General features: G+C 48.6%; 1 protein-coding gene across 10 annotated transcripts in view; it reads right to left on the minus strand.

The window, feature by feature from the left end:
• The window catches only part of LOC147903227 (caffeoyl-CoA O-methyltransferase-like), a 111,063-nt gene that overhangs the window by 71,355 nt on the left and 20,422 nt on the right, over positions 1-19,286 (minus strand). For 7 of the 10 annotated variants that reach the window (XM_087372634.1, XM_087372633.1, XM_087372629.1 and 4 more), the window contains one exon: positions 17,442-17,525. The exons of 2 other annotated variants lie outside the window; for them this stretch is intronic. In XM_087372634.1, the coding sequence (XP_087228760.1) occupies positions 17,442-17,525 (84 nt within the window). The remainder of the gene's footprint in view (positions 1-17,441; positions 17,526-19,286) is intronic. One more of the 10 variants, XM_087372632.1, reaches the window with a different exon arrangement.

The following is a 19,286-nucleotide window of genomic DNA, read 5'->3' on the forward strand; positions in this document are numbered from 1 at the left end:
CCACCAGAAGTGGATGAGCTGGAGGAAGTCCTTCAGCCAGAGCAAATTGTGTACCATACTGTACGTAAAGGCCCTCAGGGTAAGGAATTTTACAGATATCTTGTAAAATTCAAGAATTATACGGCATTAGATGCCAAGTGGATGGACGAAGACATGTTATCCGATCATCCACAGCTTTTGGGTGTTTACAAGGAAGCTTTTCAGTTGAGGTCAACTGAATAGAAGCCGAGGGGATGTCACCACAATGTAAATATCCTAAGTCAAAGTACAGTTGACCATTTATTTGATCATAATTAAAGAGTTTTATATGTGTTAATTACGGTCAAAGAGTTATTTTAATGGTCGAAGTATTGACTATGGTCAAAGATACTTGACTCCAGTCAAGTAAATCTGACTACGGTCAGAGAGTGTTGACTTCGGTCAACAAGACTTGGCATGCGCCAAGAGGGTTAACCCCGGTTAACCAAGATGTGCCAACTTCGGTTGGAGAGACCTGGCTATAATTAAGGCGCCTTGACCTTTGGTCAAAGCTCTTTAATTATAATCAAGAGTGTTGACTCCGGTCAACCAGAGAAAATATATATATTTATTTGTATATATATATTTGTTTAGATGTGCACATGTGTTCAGTGGGGACGCCCACCCTGACTAGGATTAGTCCACCTAACAGCCCTCTGTCACCTCTTCCCCTTTGTTGCCTATTTTACCTACTTTGCCAGAGGCTCCCTCCTCCTCATCCTCTCTACAGACTTTACCCATCCCCTCCTCTCCATCCCCGGTACCCGCTTTCTCTCCCCCTTTCCAGCCTTCTCCTTCATCCCCGCTACCCACCTTACCGGTTTCCCCCCTTTCTCCCTCTCTTTCTCCTTCCATGCCTTGCACTGTTTGTCCTTGCCGCCACATCCTACCAGAGCTTCAGCACTTTGAGACCCACCTCCGAGCTGCCCTTCAGATGCTTCACAGGAAGGACGAGACCATTGCTCTACTTACAGCTCAGGTTGCATCTCTTGCTGATCGAGTGACACAGCAGGATCGGGAGATCTTGTCTATTAGGACAGATCTTCAGGTCTTACACGCGACTCATAGGACTCTTGCTGGAGAGATTCATGGACACACAAAGCGAGTGCAGCAGATCGAGACTCGCGTTCAGCACATAAACACATCTCCCACTACAGCGGTAGCAACGGTTGAGGAGCATTTGACCTCCCTTCAGACAGAGGTCCAGAGAGCCACAGAGTGGGTGGATGTCGTCCGCCGTCAGCCATCACAGCCTCAGAGATCGACTGTATCGGCTACATTGGCCGAGTCACAGCAGAGGGCCACAAAGGCCCTCAACATTCGCATTCGTGGTATCTTGCCCTCGGCGACAGAGTCCACGATGACACAGGCTGTGACCTTTGTCTCTCAGACACTGGGAGTACAGGATCATGGCATAGTAGGAGCATATAGAGTCGGGAGGGATCGTACTAGAGAGCAGCCCCTCATTATCAGATTCAGAGATGCCCAGGCACGTCTAGCTGCCCTCAGGAGGAGAGGGACACTCAGAGACCACCCACAGATTTCCATGGACGAGGATCTGACTCAGATACAGGTTGAGGAGCGCAAGGCGCTCATGCCTCAGAGAGATGCAGCCCGAGCTCAGGGCAAGTGGGCAGTGATCAGGGATGGCAGACTCATCACAGGCACCTTGAGGCGTGCTCCCACAGTGCTTAGAGATGGCAGACCAGCAGATATAGCCCCACCCCCACCTCCTGCTCCGACCGCTTAACGGGACAGGGCCCATGGGACACACCACCCGTCAGATAGTCTACGCATCGCTGTATGGAACTGCAATGGTTCTTTTACAGCACAGCCAGGCAATCTACGGGGGGCATTCTTTGGGAGAGATATCATCTTTTTCACGGAGACACACGAGAGTCCAGAGAGACCTTTGCCACGAGTGACAGGGTATACATGGAGATCTGCCTTCAGGCAGCACACTCGGACATTTGGAGTGAGAGGATCTGGAGGAGTGGCCATTTTGTACAGAGAGCATCTCGATCGGATCATCACAGTGGAGAGAGCGGATTCACATGCCCGATTCTTGTGGGTACGCATCCGCCGCAGAGCCCCTCAACGAGATCTTTTTATTGCAGTTTGCTACTTCCCCCCGGCGCAGTCGATCTATTCTTCCACTTGACCAGGCCAGTCCATATTTGAGGATCTCTCAGCGGACATTGCAGATTTTTCACATCGCGGAGAAGTCATCCTTTTAGGAGACTTCAACGCGAGGACCTCAGACAGACAGGCCCTCACTTATGACTTCATGGAGGATCCGGTCATACTCCCAGCATTTCACGATGATAGCCTCTGTCGGACTTCATCAGACTGCACTGTACAGCCCACAGATCAGGGACGTCAGTTACTGGAGCTCCTCACCTCGCACAGTATGGTTATTTATAACGGCTTGTCCAGGTGGCCACAGTCTTCCAGGCCTACATTCTCTTCTACTTCTGGGCGTGGTACTAGCGTGATCGACTACATCATAGGTCCCCCGACTCTAGTCCCTTCCATCCATAGCCTTACTGTTAGCCCCTTCATGCCCTCTGCCGACCATGCACTCATCCACTTTACTTTGACTCATGTCTCCCATGACCCACCCCCCCCTCGTTATCATGACCGCCAACCCTATTATGAGGTTCATTTCGACCACCAGTTCGATGATGTATATAGCCAGAACCTCAGCCGCCTACTTCGTCCTCATCTATTAGATGCTCTACCATCCACGCAAGACCGGTGGGAACTTGTACATACTTCACTCGTTTCTGCCGCTCACATGTCGTTCCCTGCCACATGTCATTTGTCTAGTCCCCCACCGGTGGGTCTTGTTCCTTGCAACGGTTGGTATGACGAGGAGTGTAAGGAACTCCGCAGGAAACTCCACCTTGAGACCAAGGAGAAGTCTCCCCTCCTTGCCGAAACCAAGAGAGACTACAAGTGGTTGGTTAGGCGCAAGAAACGCCAATTTCTAGCCCGGAATGAGGAGGAGCTGAGAAGCTTGCTTTTCAGCTGTGACTCCAAGGAATTCTGGAGAAAATTCCTCCGCTCGAAGTCTCAGAGCCCCCTCACAGATCCACGTGTCTGGTCTGCATACACTTCAGCTCTATAAGATGTTCCAGATCAGCCAGCCATCGATTTATCCCATTCCTCTAGGCCAGCTTCATCTAGTCTCTTCACACCAGAGAGTGTCCGTGCAGCAGTCCACCGATTGAAGAACGAGAGAGCTAAGGATCATGATGGATTGCAAGCGGAGTATGTAATCCATGGGATTGATGCCTTAGATTTTGTTCTTTCCCGTCTCTTCAATGAGTCTGTTTGTACAAGCCTACCACAGTCCTGGTTAGGCAATACCATAGTACCTATCCACAAGTCGGGGGACCCTATGGAGCCGTCGAATTACAGGACCATCATGATTGGCCACATTATGGCCAAGATCTATGCATCAGTTTTGGAAAGCCGTATAAATGACCATGCCGAGACGACAGGACTCAGAGCCAGAGGGCAGGCTGGATTTTGCAGGGATCATTCGACACTTGACCACATCCTCACACTCAGGGCACTGGTAGAGGAGGCGAAGTGACGAAGGCAACGGCTTTATTGTTGCTTCGTGGACTTCAGGAAGGCATTTGACACAGTTCCGCGATTCAGATTGTTTCAGAGGATTCGCCAGATGGGCTTCATTGGAGAGATACAGTGGGCTATCATGGCCTTGTATGAGAGGGTCACTGGTCGGGTTCGGACACGTGAGGGGCTCTCAGAGGAGGTATGCAGCACGATCGGGGTGAAGCAAGGTTGCCCGCTCTCTCTTCCTCTCTTTGGATTATATATTGATGAGCTAGAGATGTTTGTACAGATGACAGGCGGTGTGGGCTCTACTCTCTCAGGATCCTCCATTCCTATCCTCCTGTATGCGAACGATGTGGTTCTCATTTCCTCTACTGCTCAGGGCCTCCAGGCACATATTAAGGCACTCCACAGGTTTTGCCACGACAGGGGGTTGACTGTAAACCTTGGCAAGACCAAGGTTATGGTTTTCAACACCTCTGATCGTATTTACAGCACGGATGAGTTTTGCTTCACTTATGACGGACAGCCCATTGAGCTTGTTAGAGAGTACACTTATTTGGGGGCAGTTTTTAGGGGACCGATCTTCACCATGACATATGCAGCACGAGATAGGATTAGTAAAGGGTATGCTTCGTTGGCTCATCTTGAGCGTCAGTGTTTTCAGTCCCACTTTCAGCATCCCGATACGAAATCCTTGCTTTTTGATACATTGGTGAGACCAGTTGCGATGTATGCAGCTCCTTTCTGGGCAGGAGACCTCGGCGCTGCAGATTGGAGACGAGTAGAGAGGTTACAGATCATCATGTTCTCCCGGCTCATTAGGGCCAAGGCTACAGTTCCGCACGAGATCATGCTAGCAGAGTTTGGAGCTACTCCCCTTGCATTGGATGCAGTGTTTCAGTCGGTCATGTATTTGCACAGAGTTAGGGAGTTTGGAGACTCAGCAGCAGGCAGAGCTCGGCTGCCATGGTTAGCACTTGCATCTTCTATGGAGTTGGCACGATCTGGGGCCCGATACTGCTGGTACTTCAGACTCACTAGGTGGCTCACATCTCTTGGACTAGACATGGATAGACTGCCTCCCTTCCGATACAGCATAGATGCCCCTCATCCCGAGTTGACTCGCCACGAGCCTAGCCAGGTCACGAGAGCAGACTTGCTGCAGCTTCATACGTATCGCACTTGGATTTATCCCACGCAGCTTCCGACGAAGATGGCCACATATCGTGACCACTTCCTTCGGATCTCAGAGGATGGATTTGTCATTCCACCAGGCTATACAGGTATCCACATGTTCCACTCACTGAGGATTGCCCTTGGCCAGCTTAGAGTCTCTTCGCATCAGCCCGAGATAGAGGCTGGTAGGATGCGACGCATGGAGGACGGCGACCAGGCCGAGAGACCAGGATCTGCCCTTGTTGCACCATGGGAGAGGTGGAGTCAGAGGAGCACTTCATTTGCAGATGCCCGCTATATTATGAGCTCAGAGCTAGATTCCACTGTCTCTTCACGGATGGCTTTGGACCTCTCTCACGAGTGATGGACTACGAGGATCAGCATTGCCTAGCTCTTTATGTCAGGGAGGCCACTATGCTTCGACGAGACTACCTCAAAGACCATCAGCACAGACCGGAGCGTGATAGAGCCCAGCCTGATAGAGCTCAAGCACACGCTATACCAGAGGACAGAGACCAGGAGGAGCACGAGGAGGTCAGAGCTCACACAGGACACATGCATCCACCCTGTGGATGTACATATGAGATGGTTTGTAGACGCCGCAGGATCTTGTTACATAGGGGACGTACTCGCCGCTTCATCTCCAGACGATCCAGGATGATGGCAGCTTTTCGGAGGAGACTTACTCATGGAGATCTCGCCCCACCAGCCGCTCACCTCACCTTTGCTCAGATTTGTACTCTCATAGCAGGAGGCAGAGTCGATGGACAGGATTTCCAATATTATTTTGGTTCTTAGACTCCGTGACACCTGGACTTGTATCTTTGCATTGGCAGATTGTACTCCCCCCATTTTGCACCCAGGGGCGGTTTCCTTGCATCTGTTTACTTTGTATTTAGGCTCAGATTTGACATTATGTACTTTCACTTGCATTGTATTGCATAGCACTTAGATGATATTCGACGATGCCTCTTCTTTGTGGCACGTTGATTTTGTGCTATCTTGTATGCAGAGTTCTTGATGTCCCATGGGCCCATTTTGGCCTTTAGTGGACAATAATACACTTTCTCTCTCTCTCTCTCTCTCTCTCTCTCTCTCTCTCTCCCCCCCCCACCATGATGCTGCTAGACGAGGGACACACTCCACGTGTGACACGGAGAGGAACCAGAGCACACACAATCGAGGTTCGATCTATCTCGGCCATCCTTAGAGGTGACTGCCAGAGACGAGGCATCACCCTTGCTATAGCCCACCGGATCCAAAGATTGAGGAGACCACGCCTTCCCCCACGCCGAGAGACAGCTCGACAAACACAGATATGAGAGCTCCTTCACATCTCATCAGAGGGCCACTAGGTTACCTTGGATACACAAAACTTGAGCATGTACTAGGAGTGCTGGCTCTGAGCTCCTGATACTTCTCTGTTATTTTGCTTTTGCTACTCTAGTATTTTGACACTTGATTCACTAGTTTAGCACTTTTAGCTCTCAGCAAGGGTCTTAGTGAACTCTTTGCTTCAGCCCTCAATGGCTTGTATGAGTTACTTTTTGGTTTGTACTTTGTCTCGTAGGCCCACAAGGCCTCTTGCAGACGTTAATACATCTCTCTGTGGAATTATAATGGCACCTTTTGATCTGACCTAGGAGGGTTCTTGGAGACATACAGTAACAGAGATTTGGTCTTCTACACTGAGACACATGAGAGCCCAAAGAGAGGGCTACCCACACTGACTGGACACACATGGAAGTCTGCTCATAGGAGGGACTTGAGGAGGGATAGTGGGGTACGAGGATCTGGAGTTGTGCTGTTCCCTTCAAATCACGTCTGAGGCCACTCCTCTTTGTGATACGAAGGGAGGAACATGCACGGCACATGTGGATTCGTATTCAGTTACCAGACACACGGCTGATCGTCATTGCGGTATGTTACTTTCCCCCAGACACATCCTATGCGTGAGAGGTCACCACTGATGGGCATAGCCCATATGAGACTATCCATGATGACATCGCAGAGTTCTCCAGACACGGGGACACTCTCCTCCTTGGTGACTTCAATTCACGTACTCGGAATAGACAGGTGCGCCTGTTAGATTTCGATGAGGACTCCCTCATTGTACCGGAGATGGATGCAGTAGACCTGGGGATCATGAGGCAGTCGGCAAATGCAAATGCATCAGTGACAGCATATGGGAGGCATCTACTCGAGTTGTGGGCTATACATGACCTGATTATATACAGCGGTCTCCGTAGATGGCCATCATCTGGAGGGCTCACTTGTTCCCCACATGGAGAGGGGAGTAGTACGGTGGACTACCTGCTCGGTCCACTAGCCTTTGCCCCATGGATACATGATTTTATTGTACCCCCTCTTCCACCCGGAGCCGAACACTCAATCTTACCTTCTGCATATCGATCGCCACACCAGCCACCATGAGGAGTGGCCCCCCGTCACCCACTTGCGTTCAGATCCATTTTGACCGTGCTCTTGACCCGCTGTATGTGAGCCACCTAGCTTCTGAGCTTCCAGTACTACTTGGAGAGGGAATGGACCTCGCACATACATCAAACACCCTTATCTCAGTGATACAGAATGTTGCCACCAGATCCTTTCCCACGACATGATCTGCGCGTGTTCTAGATGGGAAAACGCCCCAAAACCCCTAGTTCAATGATGAGTGCAGAGAGATGAGAGCCCACCTTACACATGAGCGAGCAATGGGACACTTCTTCCCTGGAGACAAAACGGATCTCATGCCAAGTGACACGGCATAAGAAGTGGGCTTTCCTCATGCACACAATGGATGAGGTGATCAGCTCCTTTTGCGGAGGAGACCCTACTACAAGATGGGGGCTCTTGTCGAAGGGATAGTCGCCCATCCCCAAATCCAGCAGTATGGCGCACATATCCATGTTCTCTATATGATGTCCCAAGTCAGGCACCACCTGATATGTCCTCCATGCCTAGACCCACTACATGTCATTTGTTCACTACGTAGAATGTACGAGCTGCCCTTTTCCGGATTCATAATCGGAGATCACCAGATCACGAGGGACTACGCACTGAGCATTTTGCACATGGGCAAGAGATCTTGACCCCGATCCTAGCACAGCTGTTCAACCATGCCGTATGCCATGGCTTCCCACCTACCTAGAGCACCACCACCATAGTACCGATACACAAGACAAGGGATCCCATGGACACTGGGAACTACCGCACTCTTATGATTGGCCACACTATGGCCAAGATATACGAGTCGATACTAGAGAGGGAGATCAGCAGCTACACCATGGGCAGCGTGCACTTCGGCAGGCGGGCTTTTGGAGATAGCACTCCACCTTGGACCACATTTTCACCCTGAGGGCCATTATTGAGGAGGCAAAGTTGAGATATCAAAAAGTCTATACTTGTTTCGTAGACTTTCGTAAGGCATTTGATACGGTTCCACGCTCTCGCCTAATCAAGAGGTTATAGGAGTTGTAGCTCCCAGAGACCATGATTTGGGGGGTCATGAGTCTATACGAGTCGTCAGAGGGAGGGTCTTAGTGAACCCTTTGCTTCAGCCCTTAGCGGCTGTATGAGTAACTTTTTAGGCATGTGCTTTGTCTCATAGGCCCGCGAGACCTCTTGCAGACTTTAATACATCTCTCTCTCTCTCTCTCTCTCTCTCTCTCTCTCTCTCTCTCTTAGCAAGGGTCTTAGTGAACCCTTTGCTTCAGCCCTCAGTGGCTTGTATGAGGTACTTCTTGGATTCGCACTTTGTCTCATAGGCCTGTGAGGCCTCTTGCAGACGTTAATATATCTTTCTTTCTTTTCTTTCTCAGCTTGGTCACAGAGCTCTCTTAGCCAAATCACATAGACCCACAGTTCCACGGGTAATTGGTGAGGTAGAGATCGAGAGCCGACGACACAACACACCTGACAACGGGAGGACATGCTTGGAGACATCCCTTCCATGTTCAGGCCCGGGGCACGATTGCTACCTAAAGAGTTACTATGCTCCTTGTCAGACGAAAAAGCCACAACCACGAAGGACCGCACCCATAGATAGCCACTAGCATTCTATCTTTGATCTTATACCACCACAGCCCCGTCAGCCACCAGATGCATCATGACCTTCCTTCTAGGGACCTCTGCTGTAACGGGCCATACTTGACATTGGATTTGATGTGACATGATGACAATGATGATATAGATAATGTTAATGTTGGAACTATGAGGTACTGATGTTTCTATGACTATGTAGCATTTAAAATCTGGATTTCAGCTTGTTGTATCCGGTTTCTTATAGTCTCATAGACCCATCGGTCTTCCGAAGACCTTAATAAACTTTCTTTCTTTCTTTCTTTCTATGTATGTGCACACGTGCGTGTGTGTGTGTGTGTGTGTGCACGCACTTTCTTGTAATATAAACAATCATGGCTTTCACTATATTCAAAAAAAAGTGTGTGTGTGCGCACTTCCATGCTGCCTTCAATCTTTTAGTCTCATACAATTGGGCTGAAGAGGCCAAGAAGAGGGCCATTGGCCAAGCAGGCTTCCGTAAAGAACATAGAACTGCAGATCACCTGGTCACATTAAGAGTACTCATGGATGAGAGCAGGCTCAAAGGAGAAACTCTTCTGTGTTGCTTTGTAGATTTCAAGAAGGCATTTGATACAGTCCCAAGAGGTGGCCTATGGAAAAGAATGCAAGACCTCGAAGTCCCTCTGGCACTAAGGGTAGGCATCTCTCGCATATATGAGAAGGTATCATGCAGACTCAAGCAAGAACATGGACTGTCAACCGCCTTCCAAAGTAATATGGTGGTGAAACAAGGTTGCCCTCTTTCACCCACACTGTTTGGAATATGCATTGACAAGCTAGAAGAACTGATTAATGAATTTGCAGCATCGGAAGGGATACAAGGGCCCAAGCTTGGGCTATGGACAATACTATTGCTCCTATATGCAGATGACGTGGTTCTTTTCGCTAATGACCCTGACTCCATGCATCAACTATTACAGGTACTACAATTCTTTTGCACGGAAAGTGGGCTGCAAGTTAACACTGCCAAAACCAAAATGATGGCAGTATGCACCACCCCACCTGAACATCCCCCAGTTATCAGCTTTGAGGGGCAGCCCATTGAATACGTCGATACCTTTAAATATTTGGGAATTGACATACCAGCTGATCACAGATGGTGGCAATGTGCACAAAGAAGGCTGGATACAGGTTGGGGGAAGTACTATCAAATTGAAAACGACTGTAGGCACACTGACACCTGGAACTAGAAGATTCGGAATATATTGTTTGATGCACATGTGGTTCAAACAGTGTTATCGGAGTAGAAGTATGGGGGGGCAGCATCTCTCTCTCCACATGGAATGAGATTGAAAAAATGCAGAAAGTTTTCCTACGAAGACATCTAGGAGTCAAGGCAACTACCCCTTATTCAGTCCTCTTATTGGAAACGGGCAGGCGGCCAATTGAATTCCATGCACTGATCAGAGTGATGCAGTACCTAGTGGAAGTACAACAAATGCCAAAAGAAAGATTGCCACATAGAGCATGGACTGCTAGTATGAAACTTCAGAAGAATCATAAAAGCAAGATCATCTGCACAGGATGGGGGACAGATATAAGGAAATGGTTCAGTAGATGGAAAGTGGAATCATACCTGACGATGCCCCCTAAAAAGGTCAAGATGCAAGAATTCCAGTTGTCCCTACTATGCACTCTACAAACCCAATGGTTGACATCAGAAAAGAGGACCAAGCTAGAATACTATCAAGATCAAATAAATCCTTTATGCTGGTCATCTTTCATGACACCAGATGCCCCTGCTCAGCCATACATCAGTACTCCCATACCTCTTCTCTATCGCAAGAATATTGCCAGATTCCGCACACGGTCACATACCTTTGCAATAGAGACAGGAGCTTGGCTAAATCTGCTGCAACATGTCAGAGTTTGCAGATTTTGTGATTCGCAGACAGTAGAGATAGAGGCACATATAGCCCTACACTGCCCCCGATATGTACACATCAGAGACGACTATCAGCAGATACTGGCACACACCACTCAGATCTCGTCAATTCTCTCCACTGCCTCTCCAATAGCGTTGGGATCTTTTGTCACTCGTCTTTTTTTGTACCATCAAGAACTTGAAAATTCTTGACCCCTCCACAGCGGAGGAGATTTTTGTACTGAGGATTAGGTCCCATGGGTCATTTTTGGCCCCCCGAGGACGATAATAAAATTCTACTTCTACTTCTACTTCTCTCTCTCTCTCTCTCTCTCTCTCTCTCTCTCTCTCAGCCTACGCCTACGCTCAGCCTCGCCATCGCTAGAGCCTACACTCAACCTACGCTCACGCCCCCTACGCTTAGTCTCATCTACGCTCCCTATGCTCAGCCTCGCCATCGCTTAGTCTAAGCTCCCCTATGCTTAGCCTCTCCAGCCTACGCTCCCTTGAGCTCAGCCTTGCCATCACTCCCCTCCGCTTAGCTCAGCCTTTCCATTGCCAAGCAACCCCCTTGCCATCACTCAGCTCAGTCACAAGTCACACATGGGTCACGAGACCTGTCGCGAATCCCACCAAGGCACACAGGCCTCCCGTGCTGTTGCCCCCGTGGGCTGCGCATCCCTCAAGCCCCCCATATTGATGACCCGTGCGTCTCCACCTATTTCCCCACCCCTTGCTTCCATGTGTCTCCACCTACTTTGTCGGCCCTTGCTTCCTTGCAGAACCTTAGTAATTATTAGTTCCTAGGTTAATTAACCAGGCTAGTTTGTTTTAGCTAGGTTAGATTAGCTGGTTGGTTAGGTTTAGTTACCTTGGGTCAAGTTAGTTAGTGAGGTTAGGTTAGGTTAGGTCAACCAACTAGGGTTAGGCTAAGTCATAATTAGGTTAGGTTAGACTAACTACCTGTCCTAGAGGTCTTTAGGTCAATGGACTAACTATCCTAGGTGACTTAGGAAACCCCCCCCTCCCCAAAAAAAAGGATCCCTTTTTTACGCCCCCTTTTGAAGGCCTTCTACAGCGCCATTTGGGCTCATTCGGGCACCATTTCAACGACCTTCCTCCCAAGCTTCTCCATCGGCATTTTCAGTGATTCTCAGCTGCCCATTACAACAGGATAACCAAAGTCAGTTTTCGAAATGGGAAAAGGGGAGAAAGACAAAGACAAAATCAAGAAAGAAGACAAAAACCAACAAATACAATTAAAGCTCGAGGATGTGAATAAGCGCTTTGACCGGAGTGGACTCGGAGTGGATAGCAAAGAAATTCATAAGACGGGATCTACCTCAGCTTCACCTTCAGCTCCAGCCTCAGCCATAGTCACATCTCCAGTCACACCCACTCCAGCTACTTCTTCAGCCATAGATACATCCATGACAGGAGGTCCAACATTGACTCCCTCCCCCTCTCCCGCGACAAAGGGTCGACACCAATCTCCTCCCTCTCTCCTTCTCCCGCTACAATTACAGTCTCCTCATCCGTTTCATTGCCTATGTCACCTACATCGGAGGTGTCATTCACTATCCCACACTACTGCTCGACTTTTATTTCCCCTCTCCCTCTCAACCAGCCATCTCTCCCGCACCCAGCTAGTATCATTCCTCCCATGCCTTAGTCATCCCCATATCTCACCCAACTATCCCAATCACCGCCCACCATTTTGCCCCATTCTCCTAGTTTTGTACCACAGCCTTTTCAGTTTCAGCTTGGACGAGGACTAGCTGACCCACCAACAGATGCCTGGAGTCTCTGGTCATGGAGCTACACAGCATTCGTGTGCACCAAGTGGAGTTGACTCGCTTCGCACAGGAGCAAGCCCGCTTCACCCAGGAGCAGGCTCGTGCCATATAGGAGCAGGCCCGCGTCATTCACGAGCAGGCTAGCCTCATCAAGGGCTTAGACACAACATCTTGCTGCTCCGACAAGAGGTCACAGCCATCCATGCAGCCCCAAGGAGTACCCCATTGGTCGAGACACAGATTGTGAGCATGCAATCTGTAATCAGATGTGGCCAAACGGGAACCTGCGAAGGCAACTGTTTCAGCCACTCTCATGGAGCAGCACCACAAAGCTAGTAAGGCTCTCAACATCAAAGTACATGGCATTCCACGCACCGAGGCTGCACCAATGAGCGATGCGACTGCATTTGTGGCCAATACTCTTGGGGTAGCTGAGCACTGGATTTAGAGGGCATGGCGGGTGGGGAGAGACCCCAATCGAGAGGAGCCCCTTATCATATGATTCCATGATGCTCAGGCACGACTCTCAGCTTTACGACATAAATCAATCTTACGGGACCAGCCATCAATATCCATGGATGAGGATCTCACCCCTTAAGGGAAGTGGGCAGTAGTTCGAGATGGACAACTCCTTACAGGCCCCGTCGAGCATCTGCACCTCCTCCCACATAGGGAGGTGGGGTCTATGAGACTAAGCCTATCGAGACCCTATCATGTACCATTTGGAGCTATAATGGTACCTTATGGCCAGAACCAGGGAACTTCTTGGAATCTTATACAGATCATTACATAGTCTTTTGTACAGACACATCAGAGTCTAGAGCGCCCACTACCAGTTGTCAGTGGGTACACATGTGAGTCTGCTTATAAAGATGTGACGAGGGACACAGGGGGGAGTACCAGGATCAAGAGTAGTAGTAGTTCTTTGCAGATCCATTCCCCCCGCGACCTCCCACTTTGCTCGAGATGTCCGAGAAGAGACGGAGACATCACCATACGCAGCTCTCTACAAGGACATTGTCGACTTCTCGAGCTACAGGGAAGTCCTCTTGGTTGGGGACTTCAACGCGAGGACAAGGGCCCATCAGATACCACTTCTCGACTTCAAAGACGACTCCATTTTACTGCCAGACATTGATCTTGAGGACGCAAGATGCTGCGAGTTTCACCTAATAGACGAGCTCTAGTCACATCTTACGGGCAGACTCTGTTAGATCTAGGCAGGATGCATGATCTTATTATTTATAATGGTCTTGTTAGATGGCCCTCCTCAAGTGGTTTTACCTACTTCCCACATGGAGGGGGCTCTAGCATTGTTGATTACATCATGGGATCCCCTGCCTTCGCCTCTTGTATCACTGATTTCACTGTCGCACCCTCTCCTCTCAAAGCGGATCACACATACCTCTTCTTTAGCATCTCTACACCCCATCGCATAGTACCTCCCACTCTACAAATCACTCGCACCACTTATCATGACATTCATTTCGACCGCATCCTCTCGTCTATTTATTCAGCTCGCCTTTACATACTTCTCACATGTATTGACTTTATACCCTTACTAGAGGACCATGCTGCTCTGGTCACCCGCTCACTACATGAGGCTTCCCTTCACGCTTTCCCTTACACTACTTTCTCCACTCATCCACCACCACCTAGGATCATCACTTGTAATAGCTGGTAAAATGATGAGTGCAAGGCTTTACGCCGTCAATTTTGATTTGAAACCAAAAACCACCTCCTGAACGAACCAAAGATGCTACGAGAGTATCATCGATTATTGGTACATAGGAAGAAGCTGGACTTCATCCGCCGAAACGAGAAGGAACTACTGAATACTTTGTTTAGTAACAACTCTAAGGACTTTTGGCGGAGATTTCTAGAGGGGAGGTCCCCTTCACTACTCACTGACACTCTAAGTCTCGCACAATTATGCACGCATGCTTTGTGATATCCCAAATCAGCCCATGATGAAACTTCACAATGGCCAAGCGAATGATCATGAGGGCCTATGCACTGAATTCATTGCATACGGGATTGATCTCCTAGCCCCGATCTTAGCAAAGCTCTTTAATGAAGCTGTTTGTCTGGGGTTCCCACGCACCTGGACTGTTAACACTATCTCACCCATCCACAAGGCAGGGGATCCCTTGAGCCCGGAAAAGTACAGGACCATTATGATCAGACAAGTCATGCCCAAGATTTATGCATCAGTGCTTCATTCTGAGGTTAGTCAATTCGCGGAGATGCAGGGACTAGAGCAGATGGATAGGCAAGATTCCAACGTGATCGTGGGACCATGGATCACATTCTCACACTTAGGTTTATCATTGAGGAGGCGAGGGCACGAAAACAGAGGGTTTATTGCTGCTTTGTGGACTTCCACAAAGCCTTTGATATGGTTTCGAGAGCCCGCCTCATCAGGCGTCTGCAAGACTTGGGTTATGACTAGGAGATCGTTTGGGCTGTCATGGCACTTTACGAGAGGGTCTTAGGCAGATTTCAGATAGGGTCTAGATGGACAGATGAGATCACAAGTACCATTGGGGTCAAACAAGGGTGTCCTTTATCACCAACCATGTTTGGCCTATACATTGATGAGCTTGAGACAGTTATGCAGACACCAGGGGGGATGGATGCTCTCTCGCTGGCACTATGATTCAGATCTTGTTATACGCAAATGACGTGGCCACATTGACGCAAAAGGCTGATAGATTCTCTTAAAACATAGAGACATTAAACCTCAATTCAGCCCAATCCTTCGGCTATGAATATCCTTCATGTGGCTTTTGCAAGAGGAAATGTCATCCATAAAATACCATGTTCCCAAAACTTATATGGGGCTACATGAGCAATAATGTAATGAGAGAATCCCAAGATGAAATTCTGGCCTTGGCGCCACTCCTAATGCAAGCTTTCTCTGAACTCATGTATATCTAAGTTGGTAGATTCTCCACAAGTTGGTATTCAAATGCAATTAGCAAACCTTGGAGAAGCACATTGTTAAGATTTAGATTGTAAAAGTTGTACTGAAATCTCTTTCATCATCTCCAATGCATGTTAGTTACACAGAGAGTGTAGAACATGGGAAAAGTATTCCATACTAACACTGTTGGAATGGTCACCTCCCCATCTGTAAGCCCCCATATGAGGAGAGCATGGGGGAGGTAGACCTGGAAATATTGGGGCTGCCACATGGGCAGCACGTGAGCTGCCATGTGGGCAGCTGTCAAGAAAAAGGGCAGGCCATGGACCTGCAATTGGAGGCACACCATGGCAACCTGTTTGAGCAGGCTTGTGCGCAGGGTTATTGCCTGCAGCAGGTCCTGAACAGGGCGCAGACCTGTACGGCTGCAGTACGGCTGTATGGTGGGGGTCTATGGGCACGGATCAGGCCTGCAAACAGGCCTGAAATGGGTGCAGGAAAGGGCAAAGGCAGCAGCCCAAAAGGGGCTGCCAAAGGCCCTTATATAGGGCTGGTTGGACCAGCCAACCAGGTCAGCCAGCAAGCAGACTGGTCAGCCAGGATGAGGCTGGCTGGTCGGTCCATTCAAGGGGGCCTTGTGCCCTATAAAAGGAGGGCTTCCATGCCCACATTCCATATCATCTAGAGCAGCTTTTGAGGAGCAGAAAGGAGCAGCACCAGCAGCAACAATTGGGCCTCATCCTGGAGGTAAACTTGGCTGAAGACCTGTAGACTTAGCTCACTCAGAGGGCTGCCCACCTAGACTGGTTTCCAGAGAGCAAGGTGGAGAGGATCACTCTAGACAAAGAGTCTACATTTGCTCGAGGTGGAGCACGGGGGCTCAAAGATCTAAAAGTGCCAAGCGTGTAGTAAGAGAACCTGTTGGTATTGTATCCTGTCCTACTTTGTGGATGGACGAAAATATAAAGAGTTGCTTCTATATTTGTCTCTAAGCATTCTCTATTTACTGGCTTGCACATCTATGCACATAAGTTAAGAAGTTTGTGATTCCACACCACACTGTGTGAGCTCCTGGGCATTACTATCAGTCTTCCATTGTGCATACCCTCTGTTGGGTCATTTCTAACATGGAATCAGAGCCCAAGTAGGAGGCTCACAGGTGTGGGAGCCTGAAGGCATGGACCTTGTTGAAGGACGACCCTGATTCAGAAGCTCTTGGGAATCGACTTCCACGACTGAAGGACAGTGCCCTTGCGAGAAGGAGGGTGACTCGGGTTCAGTCCGATGCGTTCAGAGTTCTGGTCTACTGAAATTTGAGTTTGGTTGACTTTGCTGTGTGGTATAACAGCAGAGATGTCGACCGCTACAGCCTCTTCAGCCCCTTGTTAGAAATGACCCAACAAAGGGTACGCACAACGGAAGACTGATAGTAATGCCCAGGAGCTCACAAAGTGTGGTGTGGGGTGTGGAATCACAAACTTCTTAACTTATGTGCATAGATGTGCAAGCCAATAAATAGACAATGCTCAGAGACAAATGAAAGGCGGATAGCAGACGAACTCACACAAGCTCAACTAACACAAAAAGCAATGGAACTAGCCAAGGTCAGGGCTGCTAGGAAGGAAGGAAAATGGGCAATATATCGTGAGGGCCCTCATCAAGGAGTTTAAATCAAAATCAAAAGACTCTCAGTCTTCAATTGATGTATGGCCGATTATCTCTCTTTTATTTCAGTTTACAGTGTAGGTAGTCTAAATAGCTTGGAGCTGCTTTTGCACTCCTTCGGAGTTGCAGTGTGCCCTCCCTAATCTGATGTATTAGTTTGGGGCTTCTTTGTTGTCCCATGGACATTAATAAACTTCCTTTCTTTCTTTCTAAGTATCAGCTACATTAGTCAATTTGCGGGTTGGCATTTGCAATAATATACCCTATTGTTGAGCAAACAAAACAAGCTAAACCACTCGATGTGACAAATAATACTGAAACTTACGGTGTATACACCAACCTCGATGCAGCGTTTAGCGCCAATGAGTCGTACAAGCATCGCTAGAAACTGGCCTTGATCAGGCGAAACCTGAACACATCATGACAATGTAATAGGAACCCTCTAAAATAGTTGAAAAAGGATGAGAAACTGCATTATTTAGGTGAGCATATCTTTATGTCACCAACACTACCCATCAATTACATTTCCACACATGTAAAGCATGGATGATCATATTTTAAATCAGAGATCAACCATTCGCTATCGATCGAGGCATAGATTCAGCCACACACAATGTACAGAAAACCAACTCTCTCTCTCTCTCTCTCTCTCTCTCTCTCTCTCTCCCCCCCCCCCTCCCGCTAGCCCCTCCGTACCGCCGCTCAGCCTCTCCATCCGTAACTCCGTACCTCTGTACCGCTCAGCCTCTCCGTCTGTACCACTGTACCGCTCAGCCTATCCGTCCGTACCTCCGTACCACTCAACCTTCTCTGTCCATACCTCGTACAGCCAGCCGCTCAGCCTCTCAGTACAGCCGCTCCCCGTACAATCGCTCAGCCTCTCCCCGTACCGTATAGCCCGTCCGTACCTTCGTCCCATCCGCACCTAGTCCTAGTCCTCCCTAACCCCGAGTTGGGCTAAACCCTCAACCCAACCCAAGGGTTAGGTTAAGCTAGGGGGTTCTCAACATACAGCCAACTATGGACTCGCCTACCCTCTCCTCCAAGTCCCCCTTAACTCCCTCAACTCCTTCAACATCCATCAGGACTCGATACTCTACAGTTGCAGCCATGACACCCTCTCCATATGCACGGAATTACCAACAAGAAGGCTCAAAACGACCCATCCTCGGGCAATAGGATCATATTTTTTATCTGCAACAGGCAACGAGAGAGCTACGATTGGAACCAGCAAAAGTAAAGGCCCGACTTCACATTCTAGAAGGGCCTCGTAAGCAGGCAGTAATTGATGAGGTTGTAAAATCTTGTAAGGATTCCCCCCCTACCCCGCAGCTAGTCTCTACAGTCAAAGATCTTATTCACACTGAAGTACAAACTGCTAAGAAGGAAGTGATTGTGGAAGTGGACAACAAAGCAAGTAAGTCTGATATTCAAGCAGAGATTAAAGAACACGAAGCTAGATGTGATTATGCTCTAAAGATTAGAATAGGGGGACTCCCAGAAGATTGGTACAAAGAGGAGGACACATATAGTGAAATATTGACAAAGATCAAAGCAAGCTTGCCCAACATTAAATGAGTGAATGATGATGAGCAGGATGATGATGACTCCAGGCCAGCTTCTATTTTGCACTATAGAGGTCATGCAATCCTTACTCTGAAGTCAAAAGATATGTGGAACAAGCTTCTTCGACAATCTTACAAGTTGTAGGGCACCAAAGTATGGATAGCAGAGGAGCTTACACAAGCTCAACTCAAGACTAAGGCAACTGAATTAGCTAAAGTCAAGGCTGCCAAAAAGGATGAAAAATGGGCAGTTTACCATGAAGGCGTACCACTAATCAGAGAGTTTAAATCAAAACCAAAAGACTCTCAGTATTAAACTGATGTATGGCTGTTTACTCTTCCAAATTATCATGTAGGTACTCTAAATAATATGGGTTGCTTTTTGCACTCCTTGGGAGCTGCCATGTGCCCTCCCTAAAGCAGATGTACTAGAGGGTTTCTTGCTGTCCCATAGACCTTTTGGTCTCCAGTGGACGTTAATAGACTCTCTCTCTCCCTCTCTCTCTCTCTCTCTCTCTCTCTCTCTCTCTTTATCAACCCCCAATATTGGCCCACTTATACGGCCGAGGAGTCAGCCACGCAGAAGTACATTTGCACACCTATGG

The sequence above is a fragment of the Dipteris shenzhenensis genome, chromosome 3 (genome assembly GCF_047967505.1).
Source record: "Dipteris shenzhenensis isolate YYH24624 ecotype China chromosome 3, Dip_SZ_1.0, whole genome shotgun sequence".
Classification (NCBI taxonomy): Eukaryota; Viridiplantae; Streptophyta; class Polypodiopsida; order Gleicheniales; family Dipteridaceae; genus Dipteris; species Dipteris shenzhenensis.